Source organism: Uranotaenia lowii, chromosome 2 (genome assembly GCF_029784155.1).
Source record: "Uranotaenia lowii strain MFRU-FL chromosome 2, ASM2978415v1, whole genome shotgun sequence".
Classification (NCBI taxonomy): domain Eukaryota; kingdom Metazoa; phylum Arthropoda; class Insecta; order Diptera; family Culicidae; genus Uranotaenia; species Uranotaenia lowii.
This window is the reverse complement of record NC_073692.1, coordinates 71,827,912-71,851,909: the sequence shown is the minus strand read 5'-3', so window position 1 is coordinate 71,851,909 and position 23,998 is coordinate 71,827,912. Positions and strand designations below refer to the sequence as shown.

The 23,998-nt window shown below is 36.4% G+C and overlaps 1 protein-coding gene across 1 annotated transcript in view; it reads left to right on the top strand.

Annotated features, from left to right (window-relative positions):
• LOC129748473 (zinc finger protein 845-like) overlaps positions 1–23,998 on the top strand; it is a 47,207-nt gene that overhangs the window by 3,242 nt on the left and 19,967 nt on the right. The window contains exons 5-25 of the mRNA XM_055743115.1: positions 1,642–1,831; positions 2,711–2,794; positions 2,952–3,035; positions 3,219–3,302; positions 4,083–4,166; positions 4,686–4,769; positions 5,486–5,569; positions 8,624–8,707; positions 9,071–9,154; positions 9,794–9,877; positions 10,375–10,458; positions 10,983–11,066; positions 12,560–12,643; positions 13,423–13,506; positions 13,930–14,013; positions 14,723–14,806; positions 15,684–15,767; positions 16,228–16,311; positions 16,748–16,831; positions 20,846–20,929; positions 21,487–21,570. Coding sequence (XP_055599090.1) covers positions 1,642–1,831; positions 2,711–2,794; positions 2,952–3,035; positions 3,219–3,302; positions 4,083–4,166; positions 4,686–4,769; positions 5,486–5,569; positions 8,624–8,707; positions 9,071–9,154; positions 9,794–9,877; positions 10,375–10,458; positions 10,983–11,066; positions 12,560–12,643; positions 13,423–13,506; positions 13,930–14,013; positions 14,723–14,806; positions 15,684–15,767; positions 16,228–16,311; positions 16,748–16,831; positions 20,846–20,929; positions 21,487–21,570 — 1,870 coding nt within the window. The remainder of the gene's footprint in view (positions 1–1,641; positions 1,832–2,710; positions 2,795–2,951; positions 3,036–3,218; positions 3,303–4,082; positions 4,167–4,685; positions 4,770–5,485; positions 5,570–8,623; positions 8,708–9,070; positions 9,155–9,793; positions 9,878–10,374; positions 10,459–10,982; positions 11,067–12,559; positions 12,644–13,422; positions 13,507–13,929; positions 14,014–14,722; positions 14,807–15,683; positions 15,768–16,227; positions 16,312–16,747; positions 16,832–20,845; positions 20,930–21,486; positions 21,571–23,998) is intronic.

Below are 23,998 nucleotides of genomic sequence, written 5' to 3'. Positions count from 1 at the left end.
ACTGCATAGTGAAAAGAACGCATAAAATGTTTCTGAAGTCAGTTAAAATCGGATATGATAAAAAGCCGGCCATGTTTGTAAACTTACTGATTTTGCTCTCGCGTGAGCTTTAAGTGAGAAAATCATCGTCATGTTCTCTCTGCAACCAGCATTGCATCCAGATGGCTAAAAATCAGGTGGTCGGATAAGGTGTCGGATAACGCCCAATTGGTGTAGTTTTCGTCACTTTAGAAAGAAATGAAATTTATGTATGTATGTTGCCTCCACTTTGGTAGGTAAATGCCGTTTTTCAACATTCATACGATAATTCTGTACATGGAACGTATCGTTCATAATTGTATAGAAATTGAAAGCACGCGCACTGTCACTTCGATTTTGAACTTCCATAACTTTTTACTCTGATCATATTTTTTGATAAAATTTTCTGCGTTAGATAGATCATTTATCAAACTATTATTTCACAAAATTTGAGCTTTATGGAGTTTGTGTGGCCTGAGATACAGTAATTCTACAAAAATCGGACTTTTTGGACTTTTATCATTCAAACTACAATATCTCGAAAACTACGCTACATTTTTTATTAAAATTTTGCAGAGTGATTGTTGAAATATTGAGTTAGCTTAGCATGTCTGAAGTTTTTGAAAAGTTCTATCGATGATATTCTGAGATAAGTTAGGTTTCTCAAATGATCATAGAAGCATTTCTCGTATCCAAATACCATTTTAAGCCAAATTCTGTTCCAATTGCTCGATTTGTTCTCGAGTTACTCTAAAAATTGCATGAGTGCCTCCTTCCTATTTCCCAACTCGAAAGTGGAAGGGTGACAAATATTTTCATAGAAACATTTATCGTTCCCAAATATTCTCTCACGACAAATTTGGTTTAAGTTGCTTGATCAGTTCTCGAGTTATGTGAACATGTTTCTTTTATTTGGAGGGCACTGTCCCCTTTTAGTGATAAAAATATCGATATCGCTTATTTCGATAGTGTTTAAAAATACCAATTCAAAACGACTGAAATCAACATTTAAAAGTTTTTTTTCAATATATCCTGTATTCAATGGTGCTGATCCTATAAAATTTAATTTCAATATTCAACTGGTTGCCCAATTACCGGCAATAAGAAAGTGTCATACTTAAATATTTGGATGATAAGCCTACAAAAAAGTTGGTACGTCGTTTAATGTATACCGACATTTTGCTCTTCATATACGATAACTAAGTCCAATGAAGACATTTGGCACATAAAATGTTCACTTCGCCTTAACGAACGAATGCCCAGATATACCTACCTAAATGTGACGTTCATGCATGTTTTTAAGGTTCCCCAAATTTTGAAAAGTTGGTGAGATGGAAAAAAGAAACTTTTTTTGGCATCATGCCACTTAAAAATGCTCTCTTGTATGAGGCTTTTAATGACATTTTAATATGAAAACAAGAAAAGTTTTCGTACAGTAATTGTGAACTTAACTTCCAGAACAATTTTTAAAAATACTTCCCTAAAACAAACGACATAAACCTCCTAGTTCCTAGAAAATTGCCTGTCGCACCCACTCGAGATGGCCCCCGGGGTAACCGATAACCAAAAAAAAAAAAAACAAAACACGATCCTATTCCCTTCCTTCCCTGTTACTACTTTCAGTAAACTACATCCGTCAGCAGCAGCAACCTCAGGGCGAATCGCCATTCAAGTGCAGTTACTGTGCGAAAAGCTTTACCCGGAAGGAGCACCTGACGAATCACGTGCGGCAGCACACCGGCGAGTCGCCCTACCGATGTCCGTACTGTGGAAAAACGTTCACCCGCAAGGAGCACCTCACCAATCACGTCAGGTGAGTATTTCCGTTTCCGTGTCTTCCCTTCCGGGAATTTCGAAGCGACCCCTTTCTCTAACGATAATGTATAGAAAGTCCTAAAGTGTCGCAAAGCATAAAATTTTTGTCACATCTAAAAATACAGAAGGAGCATTCTGTCTTCTTTGATTGATATCGAAGTTGTTTTTGTTTTGTCTGCTTTGAGTTGTGTTTGTTTTTGGGTTTGCTTTTGATTTGATTTTATTTCATACAAAAATATCTACAATTTGGTATAGAAAATATATTTCTAAAACTTGGGACTGGTTTCTTACGAATACATCTGGGGACACCGTTTCCGTTTAAGTGATCGATGCGGGACCTGCGGGAGGTGAATTTGGGACATAACGGATCGGTAAGACCGAAGTTTCCACCTTTCGACCATTTTTCCGACTTTGGTTAATGTGGTCGATGATGAGCCCTCGTCATCGGCTGCTGTATCCAGAACTTTCATAATTCGGTTGAACGTTTTGTTCCGAGTTTGGGTTCGAAGTGGTGCCGCTTGAGCTTGTCGGTAATATTTATCCCGCTCGGTAGACGATAATTGGGCCCAGTCTTGGGCGGCCTTACGAATGGCTACGCTTCCGCGTTGTCCCTTCCGGTGGTAGCTTCTCGTGAAATTTATAAACGGATTCCGGGTTAAATTGTTGAAGTTCAGCAGTGATGTAGCCTCGCTGGGATTAAAACGGGATGTCGAGGGTTTCTGGTAGTTTGGTGCCATTTTGTTGCCGACTCCTCAACCGAAACAAATGCAACTGTCAAAAGCAGACAAAGCAAATTTGATCTTTTCTTCGATCGATACTCCATGCAAACTTGGATCAACTTAACTGACACTTTTTATTTCTTTTTTTTCCTGGACAGATTGCACACGGGTGAAACTCCGTACCAGTGCACCTATTGCGGGAAGAAATTTACCCGAAAAGAGCACCTTACCAATCATGTCAGGTGAGCTGATCGTTTTTTAGTGTTTGATTTTCGAATTCATGTCCGGAATCCGTCCTCTTGTAAAGAGATAGGATCCGGTCAGTCAATTTTCCGAATCACTAACAATCCTTTCTCCACTGTGATTTTCCGGTGAATGCCATATTTCGGATGCCAACAGGTTACACACCGGCGAAACTCCGTTCCAGTGCACTTATTGCGAGAAGAAGTTTACGCGAAAAGAGCATTTGACAAATCATACGAGGTGAGCAGCAAGTGTTTTGTTGTGGTGTTTTTCTTAGATTTAAGCTCTCTATGTGTCGCATATTCCAATTCGATACTGGTGCCGGACTTACTCGGATCTTTCCCGGGCCCTTTTGAGGGACCAGGCACAACTGATTGACCTACAAATGCCTTGAGACGCTAATGCAAGTCCTTCTTCCAACAGGTTACACACCGGCGAAACACCTTTCCAGTGCTCGTACTGTCAGAAGAAATTCACCCGCAAAGAGCATTTAACGAATCATGTCAGGTGAGCGTCGGGTTTTCCGAATTTTTTCTCTACCGTAGTGTAACAATTTTCGAACTTTTTTCTAAAACGAAAGTCAAAATTTTGCAATCATATAACGGAAAAGATTACACCAACTATTTTCGGATTTTATATTTTTCAAGTAGCAGTTGATAAACAAGTTCTTCTTTGATATAATTTTTTTCTAGTAGTTAGATCTGTTGGCATTGGGAAAATTGTAACCTGGCTTTGGGTGTCAGTGCTCTTCTGACAATCCACTTGCGATGGAAACGAATTTTCTCGCTGCGATGCGCGTTTGTTTGCGAGTGAAGAGTTTTTTTTTTGATAATTGCACCAGTTCTAGGTCTATTCGATCCGATACTGCCGCTGTTCGGTTTAAAATAGTGCGTTTTCTTTTGAAACTGTAGAACTTTGCTCATACAAATGTAACAAACGACTTTAATTAAGTGTTTATTGTACAATTCTTAAGAAACATGGAGCGAATCTTTTATACGAATGTATTGAAAGACTAAAACACTTGAAGCTGGGTTAGAGTTTTCCTTCTACCAAAAACCAAGGAAGAGAGAGTAACGTGAAAGTTAAAACGCTTTTGGCCAGCCCAATTCGTCCTGTTCTTGTTGAAGGTTAGGCAAAAAGTTGGTTTTTTTTTTCTTGAAAAAGATACATCTAACGCGACTGCAGCATACGCGTATATTTGCTGCACCCAACAACAAAAAAATACACATAGCACGTAGAGGCAGTTTAACTCATTCGGAACCCACATTTTCTGAACTCTTTCGACAGATTACATACTGGAGAAACCCCATTTCAGTGTACCTATTGCGAAAAGAAATTCACGCGCAAAGAGCATTTAACGAATCATGTCAGGTGAGCGTCGTCCATGAATACAATTTGTTTGGTATTGGGAAAATTGTAACCTGGCTCTACGGAGAGAGGAACTCAAACTCCCCGATAACTTTTTTTAAACTTTAAAACTTCTTCTTTTAAAGGTTGTTTTGGTATGGAAAACAAATTTCTAGACACAGACACAAGATCGGTGTCATTAAGAACAATGGAAAAGAAAAAAAATCGCCTTAAAAGGAGTCGAGAAGCAAACAAAACAACATTACCATATTCGATGAAAGAGGGGGGAATTCGACAATCACTTGTATTTCATTCGTATTTCGTTTTCATTTTGTGTTGTTGTGTAGAGTTTTCGTTTGCGTTTTAAGCTTGTGTTTCTTCACTTCCATTCCATTGAGGGAGGATAGCGTTTTAGAAAAAAGAATCATCGTCTCAAATGAAGTACGATCTTGTGGCAGGCTCTCAAAGCTGGGTTAAAGTTTTCCTCCGTATTGGAACGTGATTAATCATTTCGTCCCCATTTTCTTTTGATCCAACCTGTAGAATACACACTGGCGAGACTCCGTACCGGTGCACGTATTGTGAGAAGAAATTTACCAGAAAAGAGCGTTTGACGTATCACATAAGGTGAGAAGTACGCTCCTCGATCGTCCGTCGTCTCGTTGTCGTCCTTGCACGCACGAACGCACGCACGCACACAAATCGTGTAGAGTCGAGAGTTCGTGATTGGCGCAAATCAAAATCCTAAATTTTCGGCATACCCACAACAAAGCTTTCTCTGACGAAAAATTGGAAAATTACGACCACAAGCGAAATTCAAAATTTGTCCACCCACCTATTTGGCTCGAACATCTTTGGCATGAAAAAATCCTTCCACCCAAACCCCCATTTTCGGCTATACCAAAATCAAAATTTTGTCCTCACCACGGAAAAATTATTCAAAATTGGCTCATCGACTGGTTCAAAATTTTCCGGCTTTTTCCTCTGGAGCAGAGCTTTTTCAAAATTCACAATTTCGGCATACTAAAAAAAAGTAAGTGTAAGCGGAAAAGATACCGTTTGTTTTGGCAAAAAAAAATACACAAAAACACACACGTTCGACACATGATCTGTTGCGGAAACGAGAAAGGAGATTTTATTGTTTAGTTGTTACTATTTTATTAAATTATCCTGTGGAGCATTAACTTGCCCCGAGCAGTAGAATCATCAAAATCAGTATACCTCCATGCAACACACCTTCATGAACGATTTTGTTTCTCTTTCTCTTTTTTCTCTTTCCCGATTGTGATGATGATGGTGGATTTTTGGGGGTGTTCTCCATCGACCGCCTTCGAATGAAACAGATGGCACACCGGAGAGACTCCTTATCATTGCACATATTGCGAGAAAAAATTCGCACGAAAAGAACATTTAACGAACCACGTCAGGTGAGAGCGTTGACATCCATTTCGTCCATCATAACGAACTTTCTTTTAACTGTTTTTGTTTTCCTTCATAAGTATATCTAGATGCACAACTCTTCAGTATCATATAATCGAGAAATAATTCATCCCTTTGTTTCGTTACCTTTGTGAATCAAAATTCCTTACTCATTGATACTCGATTGAAATAATAGCATATATCTGTCATAATTATAAATTAAAAAAAAAAAACAATTCAAGTAGTACAATCCTAGCTCCAATCGAATGGTGCTGCACGATCGTTTTAATTCAAAGACAGAGCAAAAAAAAAATCAACAATCAGAAAGTCAGTCCTGAGTGAAATTTTTCTTTTATTGAAATCCTTTCGGCCTCGCCAAGTCGTGTTGTGTTGTTGTATGAGAATGTACATAAATGCAAATAACATTTTTTAGTGGCAACGATTGGCGCTTGCGGCAACACGTAGCTTGGTTGGTGGAAACATCTGAGCATCAATTGGATCCAATATGATTTGCAAAATCTCGATGCTAGGAAACTGCATCGATAGGAGGATGGAAGTAGGATCGTACCGTTTCCGTTTTTGCTTTGTTTCGTTCGTTAGATTGCTTTTTCCGACAAACATGTATTAATCGATCGACGAATCGTCTCTTTTGCAAAGTTCTCAGTAGATACGGTGCTTTGCTTCGGTAGAAAGTTGAGAATTTCGGTAATTTAGAACCACATGCTAATTGGTAACGTTAATATTTATAAATAAAAAATGATTAAAATTTAAACGTTTGTATCTATCTACATGTTAGGAATCGAAAAATATAAATTTAAAAGTGGTGAAACAAGTCAAAATACATTTTTGTTTAGTAAATCTAATGATGTCGTTGTCGAGTAATATTCTTTACAGTTCAAGCAATGAAGGCATACACGCTACTTTTTTCAAACACAAAATTGAGTTGTTTTGGTTCAAAACAACACTTCAGTGGCAGCTGTCAACTTTGAGTTCGACTGGGAAACCGCAAATCTAAGCTCTGCACATACTCAAAACTTAGTTCGACACCGGAACTCCAATTCGAACTTTTTTCAGACCTTTATTCGTAGCTACTCAAAATGCAGTTCGGCAGCCGAACTCGCTAAGTGCTTTCAGTTCAACATACACAAAGAGAGTGAGTTCAATTTTTAGTTTATTGGATCGATGTCAGTTTTGCTCCAACGCCGGAGGAAAATTAGTATTACTTTTAGTCAGGGAAACAAATCGAGCAGATCTGATAATGATAACTGGTTTATCACTTGTTAGCCGCTCAGTTTAGCCACTCGTTACAAATAGTGGAGTTCTCCCTGGTTGCTCTCTTGCTCCGAAATTTTCATTGGGCCCGGCAAGTGAAACAACTAAAATGAGCGTGGCGACGAACGTGTTAACACTTAGCGATAAATATGAGAACGCGATGACTTCCCATCCCTTTCCAATGCCGATAAAGATAACTCGTTCGAAATTATTTTCCATCAGCCAGTTCTAGTTCTGAGAATATTCTCCGACAAAACTGGAAGCAATCAAGAGAACAAACGCACAGAGAGTGCTTTTTCTAGCTATATACTTCCATTCCGACTCTCCATGCCCTTAACTCCATGCAAAATAGTGAAAATTTTCTCTCGTCCGGGAGCGAAAACTTATCCTTACCGTTACAAAAGACAATAAATTTGAATCGGAATGCTTAACTTATCGAGTGCAAAATTCAAGTTGATAAGCGCTAGTATCAGAGATGCCAATGTGCCTGATTTTTTAGGCGTTGCCTGATTTTTTGAGGCTATGCCTGACAACCTGATAAGCCTTTGAATTTCCCTGATTTTTCAAAATATGCCTGATTTTGCCTGATTTTTGCGAATGTCATGAAAAATGGGTAGTAAGGAACTGGGGTAGGTACCACAGCTAAGTAATAAGTGAAAATGTGGCTTGAATCAAAGCAATCGAAAGATTCTCGTTCATTCTTATTTTAAAAAAGAGATTTAATAAATGGAATCTTTCGATTGCTTGAATCATTAGAATTCACCCAAGTACTCTCACAACACATATTCGAGTGAAAATGTGGTGCGATGACCAAAAAAAAAAAAAAGGTCATCACTTTGAGCGAAATTTCCGTTACTTCAACAAGCTTTAACATTGCCTGATTTTGCCTGATTTTTATTTCGCCAGTTCCCTGATCTTTGAATAAAAATGTTGGCAACCCTGGCTAGTATAGTGTTCTTGTGGATGAAAATCTCTCTCACCGGTATTTTGATCGGCAAATTCTATCGGAAGATAACGATTTTTTGATTCCCTGGATTTAGTTCGCAGTTCGAACTCCATTTTGAACGTTTTGAACCATCGCGAGGAGTAAAAATGGAACTCAACTTAAACTTCATAGAATCGAACTATGTTTTGAACCATGGTCAAACTGAATTTTGAGTACCAAAAAAGAAGCGTGTAGTAAAATGTTACCAGAAAAATATGTAAAAAAATGAAAAGAACATTTTCATAATCTTTTGTGACCACGATTTTAATTTTTTTTCAATAGAGATGTTGAATCCAAAAGAGATTTTATCAGTTTTTACGAACAAATTGAAAAAAAAATTAAATTCGAAATGAACTTGCAAAAAGTATTTTTTCTTGCAACTGGTACTGAACATATTAAAAATTTGTTGATTAGTTGCAAAAACTGCATAGAATTTCCGGATAGAAAACGTCAGCAGGCGATTAGCAGGTACAATCCTTCATAACCAACCCACTTCTTTCAAAAATTTATATTTGTACGTTGCCATCATTACGCAAAATACACTGAAAGTATTTCAACAAAAGAAAGTCATGCACAGTTTATAAAGAAAAAAATCAAATTTGTCAAAATTGTAGCAAGCACCATTCGCGTGGCGTGATCCATTCTTATCAGTAAACAATCCCCATTTTTATCTAAACTTTATTATTTGGCGTTTCTGTTAAACCCTCTCGTTAAGAAACATTCTAGAAGTTCAATAACCAAAAAAAAAAAAACAGTCTGTAAAGTATCGTGATTTCAAAAACAAATCCATTTCCCGTCTCTACAGATTGCACACCGGAGAGACTCCCTATCAGTGCACTTACTGTGAGAAGAAATTCACTCGAAAAGAGCATTTGGTCAACCACACCAGGTGAGAGAGCTTTGTTCTTTAGACCGATGTGCTATAACTTTTTTCTCTTTCCAAAAAAAAATTGTGAAAAAAGCACTAATGAGTGCCATTTTCGTTTACATAAAATCAGTGCTGTTAAATTTTTCTGAAATCTACTCTTCCCCTTGATTGGTCCAATTTTTGCGAACTAACTAAGCTAAATGTTGGCAAGCTCAGTTTCTGTAATTCAAATTAGTCAAATTAGTCCAAAGAACGTTACCTGGGACTGTTACCTTTCTATAATCTAGAAATTCAAAATTAGCCAGCCATAGCTTTATATGCTAACGTATCAAGAGTCCAAAGTGTGAGTCCGAAACTTCAACTCTGTTTCTATTTCCCGAACAGATTACATACCGGTGAGACGCCCTTTCACTGTACCTATTGTGAGAAAAAGTTCACCCGCAAAGAGCATTTAACGAACCACGTCAGGTGAGCGGTTGGTTTTAAGAGCTGAATATGGAATAAGAAAATTTACTACTAATTTAGCTTGGTTGTTGCTGAAAAGTTCCGTTACATTTGTTGTAAATAAAATAGTCAATAGGAATCATTGGGGACGCTAGGAAGGCAATCTTTTGATAACTTTAGAACTGTCACGTTCAAAGCTTTAAGTCAAGATGTTTACAAAAATAATACCGAAGATGGTTTCCCGCGGTGTTTGGCTTAAAATGAAAAAGAAAAAAAGCAACGTCTACTGCAAATTTTTCAAAATTTCGTCTGTTGAACTTTTCGGCCTAAAATTGACGTTGCTTGAAATTTCCAAATTTCCCTCGTTTTTTCGATGCTTACAATCTCGGTTGAAAGTAGGGCTTTGGCTTTTCAAAATTGTGTAGTTTAGAGAATTTCGACGCGCAAACAGAAAGGCAAGGCACCGTGTTTTACTTTTCCGTTGTTTTTCTCGGTTTTTTTTTGAATCATTTTAACCCCCTTAACTGTAACAGATAAGTAAGATGCTAACCGGAACCAATGAAAAGGATACCAACATAAGCAATACTGAGTTCATAACTGAAATCGAAGCGTCCCCAAACATAACATCGTCTTGTCTCTCTTTCTATCTTTTTTCTTCAACAGATTGCACACTGGAGAGACTCCCTATCAGTGCACATATTGCGAGAAGAAATTCAGTAGAAGAGAGCGTTTAACGATTCACACAAGGTGAGCGTTTATTTGCTTTCCCGTCCCAATTAAATTCAATTTGCGTCCCCCAACCCAAAAGTCAGAAGAAAAAAACTGTGTTATAAGATAACAGATTGACTGAAAACAACCCGTGTTTTTTGATAATGTTGGAAATTATTTGGAAACGTCTACAGGGTTTGATCGATTTTCGAAACTCATTTCCAAAGTCGAAGTGCGACCTTTTTATTCGGCCATCTGTCGGTAGAAATGGAAGCATAATTGTTTAAGTAAGAAGAGGATTTTTGCCAGTTCAAGCAACTCCAAACGCTGAAGTGTTAACGAATTGAGAAGCCAACCGACTCATGATAGAATTTTGCGAGGCAAAACGTACGGTTTGCCCTCCAGAGACCCTAGAAACCAAAGACGAGCCGGGTGAAGAATGTTGTTCAGCAAAATTTTATTTTGTGTGCTTGAAACATTAATACTTGTTCCATCTTTCTTTCTCTGTCTCACTCTCTGTTTTCAATTCTGTACAGAATACATACCGGAGAGACCCCTTATCGATGCACTTATTGTGAAAAGAAATTTACCAGAAAAGAGCGTTTAACGTATCACATAAGGTGAGCGCTTCATCTGTCTCGCTAATATAAAGCAGAGCCTTCACCTCCATCTCTAAAAACAAAATCATGAAATCATGAAAAGGATACAAACCGTACTCGTGTAACCACATCGTAATCGACTTCCATTTCTTCTCTTCTCACATTCGATAAACCTTTCGGACCATCCGCGTCAGCTCTTCGGTTTGATGGCTGGACTTCACGAGTTCAATCCTCCCGTAGACCTGCAGCCATCAAACGGTGGAAAGACGTTCAAAATTGAATTCATTCATCCCGAAACACTAAAATTTAGAAAAAAAAAGATTACCCCCTCCACCCATACCTAAAACAACGCCTTCCAAAACTGATCGTACCTTTCCTGATCGTGGCCGTACTGTCACCGGAACCGGATATTAATCGGATGTCTCTATCTCTCTATCGTTTTCTTTCTTTCCCTCACCACCAAACACACCACACCCATAACGACGCAACGCGATCTGTCGGCGAAACGTGACACTACGAAATGTATGTTGCCAATAACGAAACAGATTACATACCGGAGAGACCCCCTATCAGTGTACCTATTGCGAGAAAAAGTTTACGCGAAAAGAGCATTTAACAAACCATGTCAGGTGAGCTGTTCATTTTCATCCAATTCGATACGTTTAATTTTTAAATGATTAGCTCTACTCCTTGTTTTTGTTTTTTAAATAAATTCTGTTCAAAAGTTCCATTCTATCTTGGATTTCATTTTTCGTGTGCCCGTTGTTTTGTCAGTGGAACTCTTGAGCAAACATTTTGAAATGCACTTTTGGGGTCGTGTGTGACCTTTTTTTTTTATAAAGCCCGAATTTCGTTGTTTAATTTTTTTGCCATTTGAACAGTTGACCAACCCTGGTTTAATTTTGAGTAGGAAAGTTTCTGTAATGGATTTTCTTATTGTGCAGGAACTTCAGTGACTTAATGTTTGAAGGAGTGTGGTCAAAATCTAAGCTAGTGCCCAGAAGTCCACCAAATAGAAAATAACATTTCATTACAATAACGAATCTAAGGCCACAAACATAATGAACGCAATTACGTTACGCGACGCGAAAAACGTTCTTTTGGATGAACTTTTATAAAATTAAATTTCCCAGAAAAGAAAATCATTCATTTCGAATGAACTTTTACATATACAATTCATCCAAAATGATCGATTTTCGCGTTATGAGGTGTAATCCTAGGTTGCCGAAAAAAAATCTTTATTCAGATGAAAAAAAATCTGATTTTCTGTGATTTTACTCAAAAATTCTGTGACGGTTTCCTGTGATGCATTTTCATTTAATTTGATTTAAAAGTCATGTCAAACTGTGTTTTTTACATTTTTTTTTATGAAAAATCAATTTTCAATTCCCAATTTATCATATTTTTCCACTTTAAAGATAATTATCCAAAATTAATATAGATATTAAAAATTGAATTTTGAAAAACGTCCAAAATTTTGAAATTTTGTGAAATCTGTGAATATTTCTCAAATTCTGTGTTCTGTGACACAGATTCTGTAATGAAAATTGACACCAAATTCTGTGAAATTATATATTTTTCTCTGATTTCGGCAACCTTGGTATAATCACGTCCACTGTGATTCTGTTGGACTTGGTTGGACAAAGTCTGGGTTTGGAATATATTCAAAATTGAATAGGCTTAACATTTCATGCTAAATAGAGATTCCGAATGTATGAGCAACACTTCTGAATAAAATTTCATGTTGACTTTAAAAAGAATATTTTTTTTTGCGCAAAACCTTCAACTTCTTCCAATACTTTCTTCAGTTCAAACGAGCATCATTCCAAAACTGTCACCATTTCCTAATAAGCAAAAGTTTCGTAGAAAAGGCTCTTAAAAATCAAACAGGCTTTCCATATTATCGCTGAAAGGAACAAACTAAATTCATAAATTTCTTTCCTTTTTTTTTTTCTTTAAATCCTAGATTTTTTTTAAATACCCTTCATGCGTAGCTCAAATTCTAAAAAAAAAACATGCTCGATCATAAGATAAGTTTTCCGAATCTCAATCAACTGAATCATTAATTCTTGTTCCGTCTTTCTTTCTCCGTCTCACTCTTTTGATTTCGTTTCCTGAACAGAATACACACCGGAGAGACCCCTTACCAATGCACTTATTGTGATAAGAAATTTACCAGAAAAGAGCGTTTAACGTACCACATAAGGTGAGCGCTTCATCTGTCTCTGTGTTAGTAAACAATCAAAAAAAAATCAAAAAAAAGCAGAGCCTTTTCCCACCGTTTCCTCCACTTCCTACCGATTCGAAAAGATGAATTTTGAAAGCAGACGAGTCAGAGGAGCGAAAATTTCAGCATCGGTGTTCCACCCAAGGTGCATGAAAGTTCCAAATTGTTCCCGTTTCAATCCAGAAACCCTGAAGTTTTTTAGGAGGTAAAATTAGGGCTACAAGGAAACATATGTTAATTTTTTTAAGTATATTTCACCCAGCCAAATGTGAACTTTAAATGCTACCGTTTGAATAGTTATCATCAAAATTGACAGAGTACTTTAATTTCGGTATTTTGACATTGTTTTCCTAAATGGACATCGTTTCGAAAGCATAAATCAACTTTTTCAGGGTAATGTTCTTATATTTGAAATATCTGTTCAGCATGATGGTTTTGGATTTGAATTCTTTAATAGTATTAAATATTCCTGCGACTAAAGTCTTGAACTCGAATTTTAACCAAAATAATTCAAAATTCCCCTAGATTGGAAATATACTTTCTCATGAAACCTTGGGTTGGCAACTTGATAGACGTGATCAGCTGAAATTTTCTCCCAATATGTTGTTCTTTGTTCAGTATCATTTCGGTGAGTTTTGTCCATGAAAACACGTACCCCAAAAGTTCATTTCCCAGTACAAATTCCTCCTGTCTTCGGGATAGTTCCGTTGCCAAGTCTCCCGACCCCAACATTACATTCTACTTTTCCATATCTACAGATTGCACACCGGAGAGACTCCCTATCAGTGCACTTATTGCGAGAAGAAATTCACTCGAAAAGAGCATTTAACCAACCACACAAGGTGAGACCGTCGTTTTTAAACTTCCTCTTATCGTACACGTCTTCACCAAATTTTGGATTGATGAGTCCCGTACTGTTCTTAAATATTTTGTTCTTAAGTTGTCCCTACAAACTCCCGATTCCTTCAAACCGTGTTCATAATAGTCACCTCTACTACTAATAACTCCCATAGTTTGGTACTGGGAAAATTGTAGCCACTTTCGGAAAAAAAATTGGTAACATTTGATCAAAAAATTCAACACTCATTAGCATCAAATAGGGTGGTAAATTTTCCCGCTACTATAATTTAGTCCAGTGTATCTCGTAAAATGTCCCTCGACTAATTAAAATGTAATATATGTCATTAGAAAGGCCGCCCTGTGCGGTCTCGGTTGTGGGTTCCTGTATCACAGCGAAACAAATTCGGTACTCTCTTACTCAACAGATTGCACACTGGAGAGACCCCTTACCATTGCACCTATTGTGAGAAGAAATTTATGCGAAAAGAACACTTGAAAAACCACGTCAGGTGAGGTTGCAAAACCAACGCTTTTGACCCCGAACATCCCAATCCAATGCAAAATAACCAATCAAAACAACCCTTCTCTGCATCCTTTCATCATCTTAATTGCATTCGTTTTGATAGCGCCATCTTTCCCAAACGAACGAAAAGAGTACGCTAAATTTAGACTACAGAGAACCCCTGGCTAACACATCACACTCAAAATTGTCCACCTAACTTCTACTAACAAGAATTGGTTTTGACCTTACGGTGACAGATCGTAATACTGGAAACATATTTTTCGCAAAATTGAGACCTTCTCCCCCCCGTTTTTGGCAAAAAAAACACTACTCAAATTTGACCGGACGATGGAATTCTAACTGTTTTTGACTATTCCTATAGTGGGACCTATGGTAGTCTTTCGAATTTCCATTCTTTCGATTGGTTTAGACGAATACAAACTCCTTACAAATATTCACGAAGGGCTACCCTGGTTTCACATAGATTGTTCGAAGTAGTTTCCGTAGCTATAGTTGTACGCGTAGTTTCATATTCGTTTTCCGTTTTTTTAGTTGATTTATTTCGTTAACTAGTTATTATTAGCTTACATATCTCTCCCTTATAACAACAGTTCATCATCACTCCCGATAGAAACATTCCCCCCTATTTTGTGCCTTGTTTGTCCCGAGATTTCTTGCTATCTTTCTATCATCTATGTCTATGTATCTTGTAACAGATTGCATACCGGAGAAACTCCTTTCCAATGTTCGTACTGCCAGAAGAAGTTTACGCGAAAAGAACATTTAACCAATCACACCAGGTGAGACTTTTGTTTTTGTTGATGTGCGCCTCCACACACACACACATTATCTCTCTCGTCATAACAAGCTTACACAACCAACTTTTAAAGTCTCTACTCGTAGAGTTTCAGTATATCGGCGTTGACGTTCCGTTTGATTTTTTTTCGAGTGACCATTTGCTGTCACTCCGATTTCTTCGACGCCGCGTATTCCGTTCCATTAGTTTCATATTCATTCATCAATCGTGTGCCGACCGGTTAAGTTTAATTTTGATTCGCGGAGTCTCAAAAACATTCATGTGAAATCCGGTTCAAACAAGAAGTAGTATTTTATTTAGATTGATCACCACTATTAAAGGGTGGAACGATCAAAAAGTGTTTAGACAAAATAATGGGAAAAAAACGAATGCTCACGCCTTCCTTTTTACAGAATTAAAGTGTCCAACATGGCAACCTTATAAAGTTAAGCACTTTTTGGGCGTTCCACCCATTACATTCGAATCAAGCGAAGTTTTACGAAATTGGTTATAGAACATTTCGGACCTTTCGAATTTGTACAGACCTAGCGTAAATTGTTCGAGTAATGTTTGATTGTAGAATTAGGTTATTTTATTTTGAAAGCGCAAAACTACCAAACTATTAATTGAAAATTGTTTTGAAGAGTTATTTGTTGAAACTGAAAATGCGTTTGGACTTTATGAAATTGGTAGTTTTTGGCGCCTTTTTTCCGGTTCGCTATATAATGATCATAACTAACCTTTACACATGTACACATCATCCTTACTAACACTTAATCGAAACATTTCATATAGAAGAAAACTCACCTTCAGCCACTACCTCGTAAAATTTCGATTTACAACGGCGTTTTAAAATTTTGTTATCTCTGCGAACTCTTCAGATTGCATACCGGTGAGACTCCTTATCATTGCACTTACTGTACGAAGAAGTTTGCTCGCAAAGAACATCTCACGAACCATCTCAGGTGAGAACTTTTGTAGCACTTACAATTCTTAAATTAAGCAAAAGTCCCCATTCCTCGAAACACATTACCTCCCATCTGTCATCCATCGAACCTACCCATCGATCCAGCCATGAAAACTCGTTCAGAAACTCACAAATTTTGTCTTGTCCTGCTGTTCACGAACATTATTCCCCGTACACATTTAATATCCAATAATTGGAACCAAGAAGTATCGATTCATAGTTTTTTATTCAAAATCGATCATATCCCTACACTTCATTCATGCGCCTACACACCATCATCTTTTCCAAACAAATGAACAATAGCAACGATCCATTCGTTTGCACCCCGTTTTTTTTCAACGTAAACCTTTCACGAAGTAACAACCATCTCGCAACTCGCGAACCCCTATTAAAAAATCTTCCGATGCTGGTCATAATACGTGTTCTTTTCACTCGATCCTGCTTCCCACTACTCTTAGATTACACACGGGCGAAACTCCGTACCAGTGCACGTACTGTCCGAAGAAGTTCACTCGAAAAGAGCATCTCACAAACCACCTCAGGTGAGAAATTTGGTTTAAGTACCCAATGAAGGCTTCTCCCGTGTTGGCGGAATTCCGGCAGCTCACTTCCGGTCCCCCTATTGCAATTTAAGTCAAAACTATCTGATTCACACTCTCTTTCACTTAAGAAATAGGGATATCGGTACTCTCCATGGACCCGAAATCCTTCCATTATCTGTGTCTCTAAGAGCTTTTTGAACCGTTTCTGTCAAATTCGGCGGAATCCGACCAATTCGTTATAATTGTTGTTTTGCTTTGCGCTCAGGAAGCTAATGATATTTTCTTTTCCATACCAAACAAATGTATTTTAAAAAAAACCAACAAAACATTTTGAAATATCTGAAACTGGCAACGCGGCGCGCGGGGGTCTTCAACGAAAACGATGCGCCACCCGACACACGCTCTCTGACGAACCTGACGCTGCTCGCTCACACAGATTGCACACCGGGGAGACTCCTTACTCGTGCAACTATTGCCAAAAGAAGTTCACGCGTAAAGAACACTTAACGAACCACGTCAGGTGAGAATCGTTTCCAACCCAACGTTTGTTGTCCCCATTTTCTTAGTGAAATATTTTGAAAGAGTAAAACCAATAACATCCTCCACAACCAACCACCTTATCACCAACACCCTTTCAGAATTCATCAAGCCAGTCTCCACGCCCCCTCCATCAATAGTTGATTGGGAAAATATCAAGAACAAACAACATTCCTTATTCAAATTCAAAGACTTAAATTATTTTTTATTCCACTTCCACTTCATCATCCGTCTGTTTTCCAGTTTTGTGGTTGGTGGCAAGATTTCAAGGCTCCGGGATGAGTACTTTGAGATTTGGTTAGTAGCCTTTTTCGAATTCGGTTGCCCTTTGGGCTGGAAAGCTAAATTTAAATTTCAAAAATCCCAATTTTTTTGTGCATAATTTTGTAACTGAGCCATCGATTTGAAGTTGAAGTCCTAACTAGGAACGAAATTCTTTCCCCTTTCGATGAACGATAAAGTTTCGTATCTTACGCAAATAAAATTAAATTCACGGTTTCGATACTGGTGTGCAGTGAAGATTTTTAAAAATACTTGATCAAAAGTCTTGAAAAGTACCCAATCTTTTATGAAAATGCGGTGAATCCATGCATCCATAGTAAATGTCGTCATTTTAATAAAATTGTCTTTTCACAGTTATAACAGCTATTCCTGACCTTTAGTATACCGATCAGCCAATTTTGGTTGAATAGCGGTGAATCCGTGCACCCATGGTGAAGAGCTATATTCTTTGAAAACCGTTTTTTTTAACCTCCAATATCAGGTATATGTCGAACACATTCATCAGTAATAGTCGAAAATTTTAACGCAATACAATGAAGTCAAAAAAATAACCGCTGCGACGAAATTGAGGTGAAACCGTGCATCCATAGTCAGTAACCGTATTCGTTATACCCGTTTTTCCATAATGATTTAAAATGTGGTAGCATATTTGTTTAATTCGTTGCGTGCATGCAATCGTCAACTTTTCGGAAACGAGGTGATTCCGTGCACACATGGTGAGAAACTTTTTCCATTCCATAACCAAAACATTGTATTATAAGTTATCAAACTATGTCGGAAGAAAAAATTTCAACAGATTGTTATTGGTATATTCAATTTACTGTTCCTACTAGTGTTGAATCAAAATTTTACTATTTATCGAATACAACAAACGGGATTCTTTTTTTCGTAAAATTCCTCCATACGAAATCTAGAAAATATTTATATTTACCGTAAACTCTATAAATTTGTCCAATAGTTGGCATTCGGTAACGAGTTATTGACAATTGCATCGAAAGTTGCATTTCGTGGCATATGGCAGACACTGATTTACCGATGGAAGATATTTTTGTTTACATCGGGTTTTAGAATCAACCCAGCAAACATAACATCGCATTAGAAATGATAACTCAAGTCGTTAATAACGTTACTGCGAATCATAATTCCTGCCAAATAAATAAAAGGTCGTAAAAATGGTCACTTGAAGTCGGTTTAAATGGTTTAAATTGGATATGACGAAAAGTCCGCCATGTTTGCAGATTTTGAAGACGATTTTTCTCAATTTGTTCTCTCGCGTGGGCTTCAAGTGAGAGAATAGCTTTTTTGTTCTTTCTGCGACTCGCAGTGCAACCAGATTGTTAAAAATCAGATGGCGATTTGAGCAGAATTGTCCAATGAGAGAAGCAGCAAATATTGTAGTTGGCAACGGTTCGCATGCGCTGAGAGCAAGAACTGGTGCTCTCTTGCATTATTTTAGTATGTACGAATAAGGTGTCGCATATCGTTCAATTGGTATAGTTCTTATCGCTTTAGCCAGAAGTTGAAAATATGTACACTGCCGGCCAAAAGTTTGGGATCACCCGCCTAAAAACATGCAAATTTTGATCGTTCATATCTCAGCCGTCTTAGGACATATTGCAAATCTTCTGATCTCATTTGAAAGATAATGAGCAATAGCTATTTCGAAGGTATTTTGCCCATAAATAATGTTTTAGTTTTGCACCTAAAGCTTAACCTAAAGTTAGAGCATTTTCGAAAAAACGCACTCAATATTCAAAGCCGATCATCTCGCGATAGGGTGAACCAAATTTCAAAATTTAAGTTGCATTAAAATCCTTATTCTATACTTCTCAAAATACAATCAAAAAATTTTGTGCAAAAAATTAAGAATGTACTTTTAATTAATAAAATAGACACTTAAGTTATCGTCCAAAAGTTTGGGATCACCCCTCAGTATGGTGTATTGGCCAAAAACATGCAAATTTATCTCATTCATATCTTTCTCATCTAACTTCGTATTGCAGATCTGAAGGGTGCATTTGAAAGCTTAGGAATTGTTGTTTTTCCATAAATTCATACAAAAATTATATTTAAAAGTGATAACCATAAACATTTACTTGAAATTAATTGTTTTTTGAAACTTCACACTTATGATTGTGAATTTTTTATGGTTATGGATTTAAAATATAATTTTTTAATAAATTTATGAAAAAACAACAATTCCTAAGCTTTCAAATGCACCCTTCAGATCTGCAATACGATGTTAGATGAGAAAGATATGAATGAGATAAATTTGCATGTTTTTGAAAAAATGATCCCAAACTTTTGGTCGATACACCATACTAGGGGTGATCCCAAACTTTTGGACGATAACTTAAGTGTCTATTTTACTAATTAACAGTACATTCTTAAATTTTTGCACAAAATTTTTTGATTGTGTTTTGAGAAGTATAGAATAAGGATTCTAATGCAACTCAAATTTTGAAATTTGGTCCACCCTATCGCAAGATGATCGGGTTTGAATATTGAGTGCGTTTTTTCGAAAATGCTCTAACTTTAGGTTAAGTTTTAGGTGCAAAACTAAAACACTATTTCTGAGCAAAATAACTCCGAAATAGCTATTGCTCATTATCTTTCAAATGAGTTCAGAAGATTTGCAATATGTCCTAAGACGGCTGAGATATGAACGATCAAAATTTGCATGTTTTTTAGCGGGTGATCCCAAACTTTTGGCCGGCAGTGTATGTATATTCCCTCCACTTTGGTAGGTAAATGCTGTTTTTTCGAGTTTTATACGATCATTCTATGATATATATGGAACGTATAAAAAATTTGTTGAGAAATATACCTACAAAAATGTTTGCTGGGAAAGGTTGCAGGTTCGAATCCTGCCTGGGGTATATTTTTCTATCGTTTTTTTTTTAATGTACCGAGTTAAGTTTCTATACTTCCATTTTTTTAAATTTAAAATTTTTGTCAATTTTTTAAGGTGTTTTGCAGGCGTAATAAAGTGGTCAGATGAGCAATCCTGCATTGTTGAATCATCCTAACTTAATGGCTAATTTATCTTAGATGTTGATGCTGATTGATCGAAATGTAAAGACCAATCAAATATAAGCGATATTCAAGAACCTTCTGTAAGATTCTTATATTCTTAAAATGTTTTTAAACCGTGATGAGCCTGCTCTAAAAGCAAATACTATCTTCCACCTTCGCAATCAACATGCGAACATTCTCAAATGAATCCAAAACTTCCCATTAAAAAAAGATTAAAAATGTCGTGTAATTTAAACTACTCTGGTTAAAACAGCTCTCAAGAACGGGTACAATGTTCCATGCACACAAAATATTTTGAACTACCAAAATCGATGGTTTTTAAGCTTTCCGGCTTCTCAATTGTTGACCACCTAGAAAAAGAAAACTACCACAGATTACAGAATGGATCATTCCGGAGCTTTTGACATTTGCTCGAAAACCACCTCATATTAGGGTCAGAACATATCGACAACCAGTTTAAAACTCTTGAACGAGCTAGGCAAAAACATTCATGTGGTATCCCCTTGCCCTTCCACCGAAACACACATCCATACACAAAATCCGGTCCTTAGAAAAAAAAAATTATACTTAAAATCATTCAATTTTGTTGGTATGACTGAAAAAAAAACACGCTTCTAAAATTATGTTGTGTCTCTCTGTATGCTTGCATATATATTTTTTCCGGCATTCCGGCATTCAGATTACACACGGGCGAAACTCCCTATCAGTGCTCGTATTGCCAGAAGAAGTTTACGAGAAAAGAGCATTTGACGAATCATACCAGGTGAGGATGATGTGTTACTATGCATATCTTTTTTTACCCCTTTTATTTTCGTTTAGTTTTTAAGAACCACAACTTTGACCAACCACCCTCTCTCTGTGTTATCATTCAAAAGGCGAAGATGATGATCGTTTTTACCGGTTACGTTTCTGTCCGTCCGCTGATTTTTTGTGTACTGTGTTCAGTCCAAGGTTCTACCAATTAGACTTATGTACTGTGCCGAGTCCGGCAACCTTTTTTCATTTTCGACCGAACCATCGGCAAAAGATCCAGTTCGTAAAATATCTTCAGCAAACCCAAGATTTCATATGGAATTTGTTTAGTAACAGCAAGACAATTATCAAAAAGCCGGGTTCAATACGAAATTCTTGTAGTATAAACTCCTCCTTCCCATTAATAAAAATATGAACATCCCTACTCCCGTCAAGAAAATGTTTCCCATCCTGATTCCCACTTTGCTGTATTTGTTTATGTCTGTAGAGTCTGTATTCATATATGTAGAAAGAACATTTCGAAAATGGTGGTGTACAATGTTCTATTTTTCTATCCAACCCACGCAGATTGCACACCGGAGAGACTCCTTATCATTGCACCTATTGCGAGAAGAAATTTATGCGAAAAGAACATTTAACGAACCATGTCAGGTGAGAAAGCGAGATCGTTTCAATCGATTTGTTTCAATATGCGTTACCTAAATACTGCCCCGTGTGTCACAAGAGCACTAACACCCTATAAGTAATGTGATAAAGTCCTACCATTTTACAACAGTTCCTAGTAACCAACAGTATAATATCAAGTGATCTCCCTATAGTTCCTTTTTGGGTTTTGTTTGTTTTTATTTTTCTCCTCTTTTTTCCATAATCTCTGTCCTTCAATTGCAGTCGTACGTTTACGATTATTATTTTTTTTTATAAATATTTGGATTTCTGGTTTTTCTTAAGTATCAGTTTAACTTTGTGTATATACATATACTCTAAATAGCTAGAACTTGTGGATGGTGTTGATAATCCAAAAATTTAAAATCGTAGTATTATGCACATTTTCTTAACATTGAAACTCAGCTTCTAAAATAATTCCTCAACAATACACAAATCATCGGTTTCAATAAAAATGAGGTCTTGAAAATTTGGAATCAAATCATCGTTCAGTAAAAAAAAATGGAAAAGCGTTCTACCAGATTTGTTAGAAAAAAACGAGATTCCTTGCGAAAAAAAAGTTAAGAATGTTTTTTGTTGTTCTCAGTAACATTTTTTGCTGTAATTCGGCAAACGGAACATCAACCAATTCTGATATTTTTAACATGGCATAGACATTACTAAGCATACGAAAAATACTTCTCTAAATTGGACCCTGCTTTTTTCGATTACAGATTCGTTAGTCTGAACATGCAGAAATGTTTTAATGATTTTCGAAATGTTGGAAATGACATATTCCAACTTTAATTAACCATTGTATTATAAGTGGTTGTCCCTCTAAAAATCGATGGCATCCGTCATATTATTCAGTCAGATTTCACTAAACTCTTTATCCTGTTTTCGTACAAATATAGCTTATTCGGATAACTTTTCATAAAAATGTAAGGTGTCAAATGATAAAAGCCATAAAAAAAACTGTTTAAAAATTGATTATATTTTTAATGATACCTCATACGACCAAAAGTTCCTTAGAGTTAGAACAGGCTTTCAAAAGCTTACTAAGTTTTTTCAAGGACGCCTATAGCATGCTATACAGCTGAAGATATAAATTCTTATCGATACTTCTGAGTTCCATCATCAAGCTGAAAAGACAGTCGTTCAGTCTCATGTAAAACTGATAAGAAAATATAAATTTAAAAAATTTCTTCATCCTTAGATGAATCTAACGTCTATAATTTATTTTCTTGAAAGGTATTCAGAAGCTCCAAACTTTTTCAAAATATCAATCTACTGATTTCTTCCATTTTTTTGTTCGGTTCCAAGAAATGAATTTGAATAACCAGGCAAGTCAAAACGCAAAGCAGCATACACTGCCGGCCAAAAGTTTGGGATCACCCACTAAAAAACATGCAAATTATGATCGTTCATATCTCAGCCGTCTTAGGACATATTGAAAATCTTCTGATCTCATTTGAAAGATAATGAGCAATAGCAATCTCGGAGGTATTTTGCCCAAATATAATGTTTTAGTTTTGAACTTAAAACTTAACCTAAAGTTATAACATTTTCAAAAAATCGCACTCAATATTCAAAGCCGATCATCTCGGGATAGGGTGGACCAAATCTCAAAATTTGAGTGGCATTAGAATTCCTGTTCTTTACTTCTCAAAACACAATCAAAAAATTTTTTGAAAAAATTCAAAAACGTATTTTTAATTAATAAAATAGACACTTGAGTTGTCGTCCAAAAGTTTGGGATCACCTCTTTGTATGGTGAGTTTGGGATCATTCTTATAAAAACATGCAAATTTATTTTATTCATATCTTTCTCATCTAACATCGTATTGCAGATCTGAAAGGTTCATTTGGAAGCTAAGAAATTGTTATTTTTTAATAAATTCATTCAAAAATTATATTTTGAAGTGATAACCATAAAAAAATCACCTGAAATTTATTGTTTTTTTGAAAGTTTCCAGATTTTTTTTTATAGTTCTCACCTTAAAATATAATTTTTGAATGAATTTATTAAAAAACAACAATTCCTAAGCTTCCAAATGAACCCTTCAGATCTGCAATACGATGTTAGATGAGAAAGATATGAATAAAATAAATTTGCATGTTTTTATAAGAATGATGGCGCATGGCGCAATCGATTTAAAATTTGTATGAAGATTCTCGGCAAAATGTATGAAAAATCTAAATTCATTCACTCTTTATGTTTTAAAAACATGCTTCCGGTATGTGCTTGATTAGACTGAGTCGATTTGGGGTCATTTTTAAATTTTTAAAATCCTGGGGTCTCAAAAGCTTCGTTTTGGTTCAAAACTCATCCATGATTTTTTGAAGAATTTTAACATAACGTTAACATGAGTAAATTTGAATTTTTGTATGGGAAATTTGAATACTTTGTATTGAAAAATCAACACCATTTTTGTTT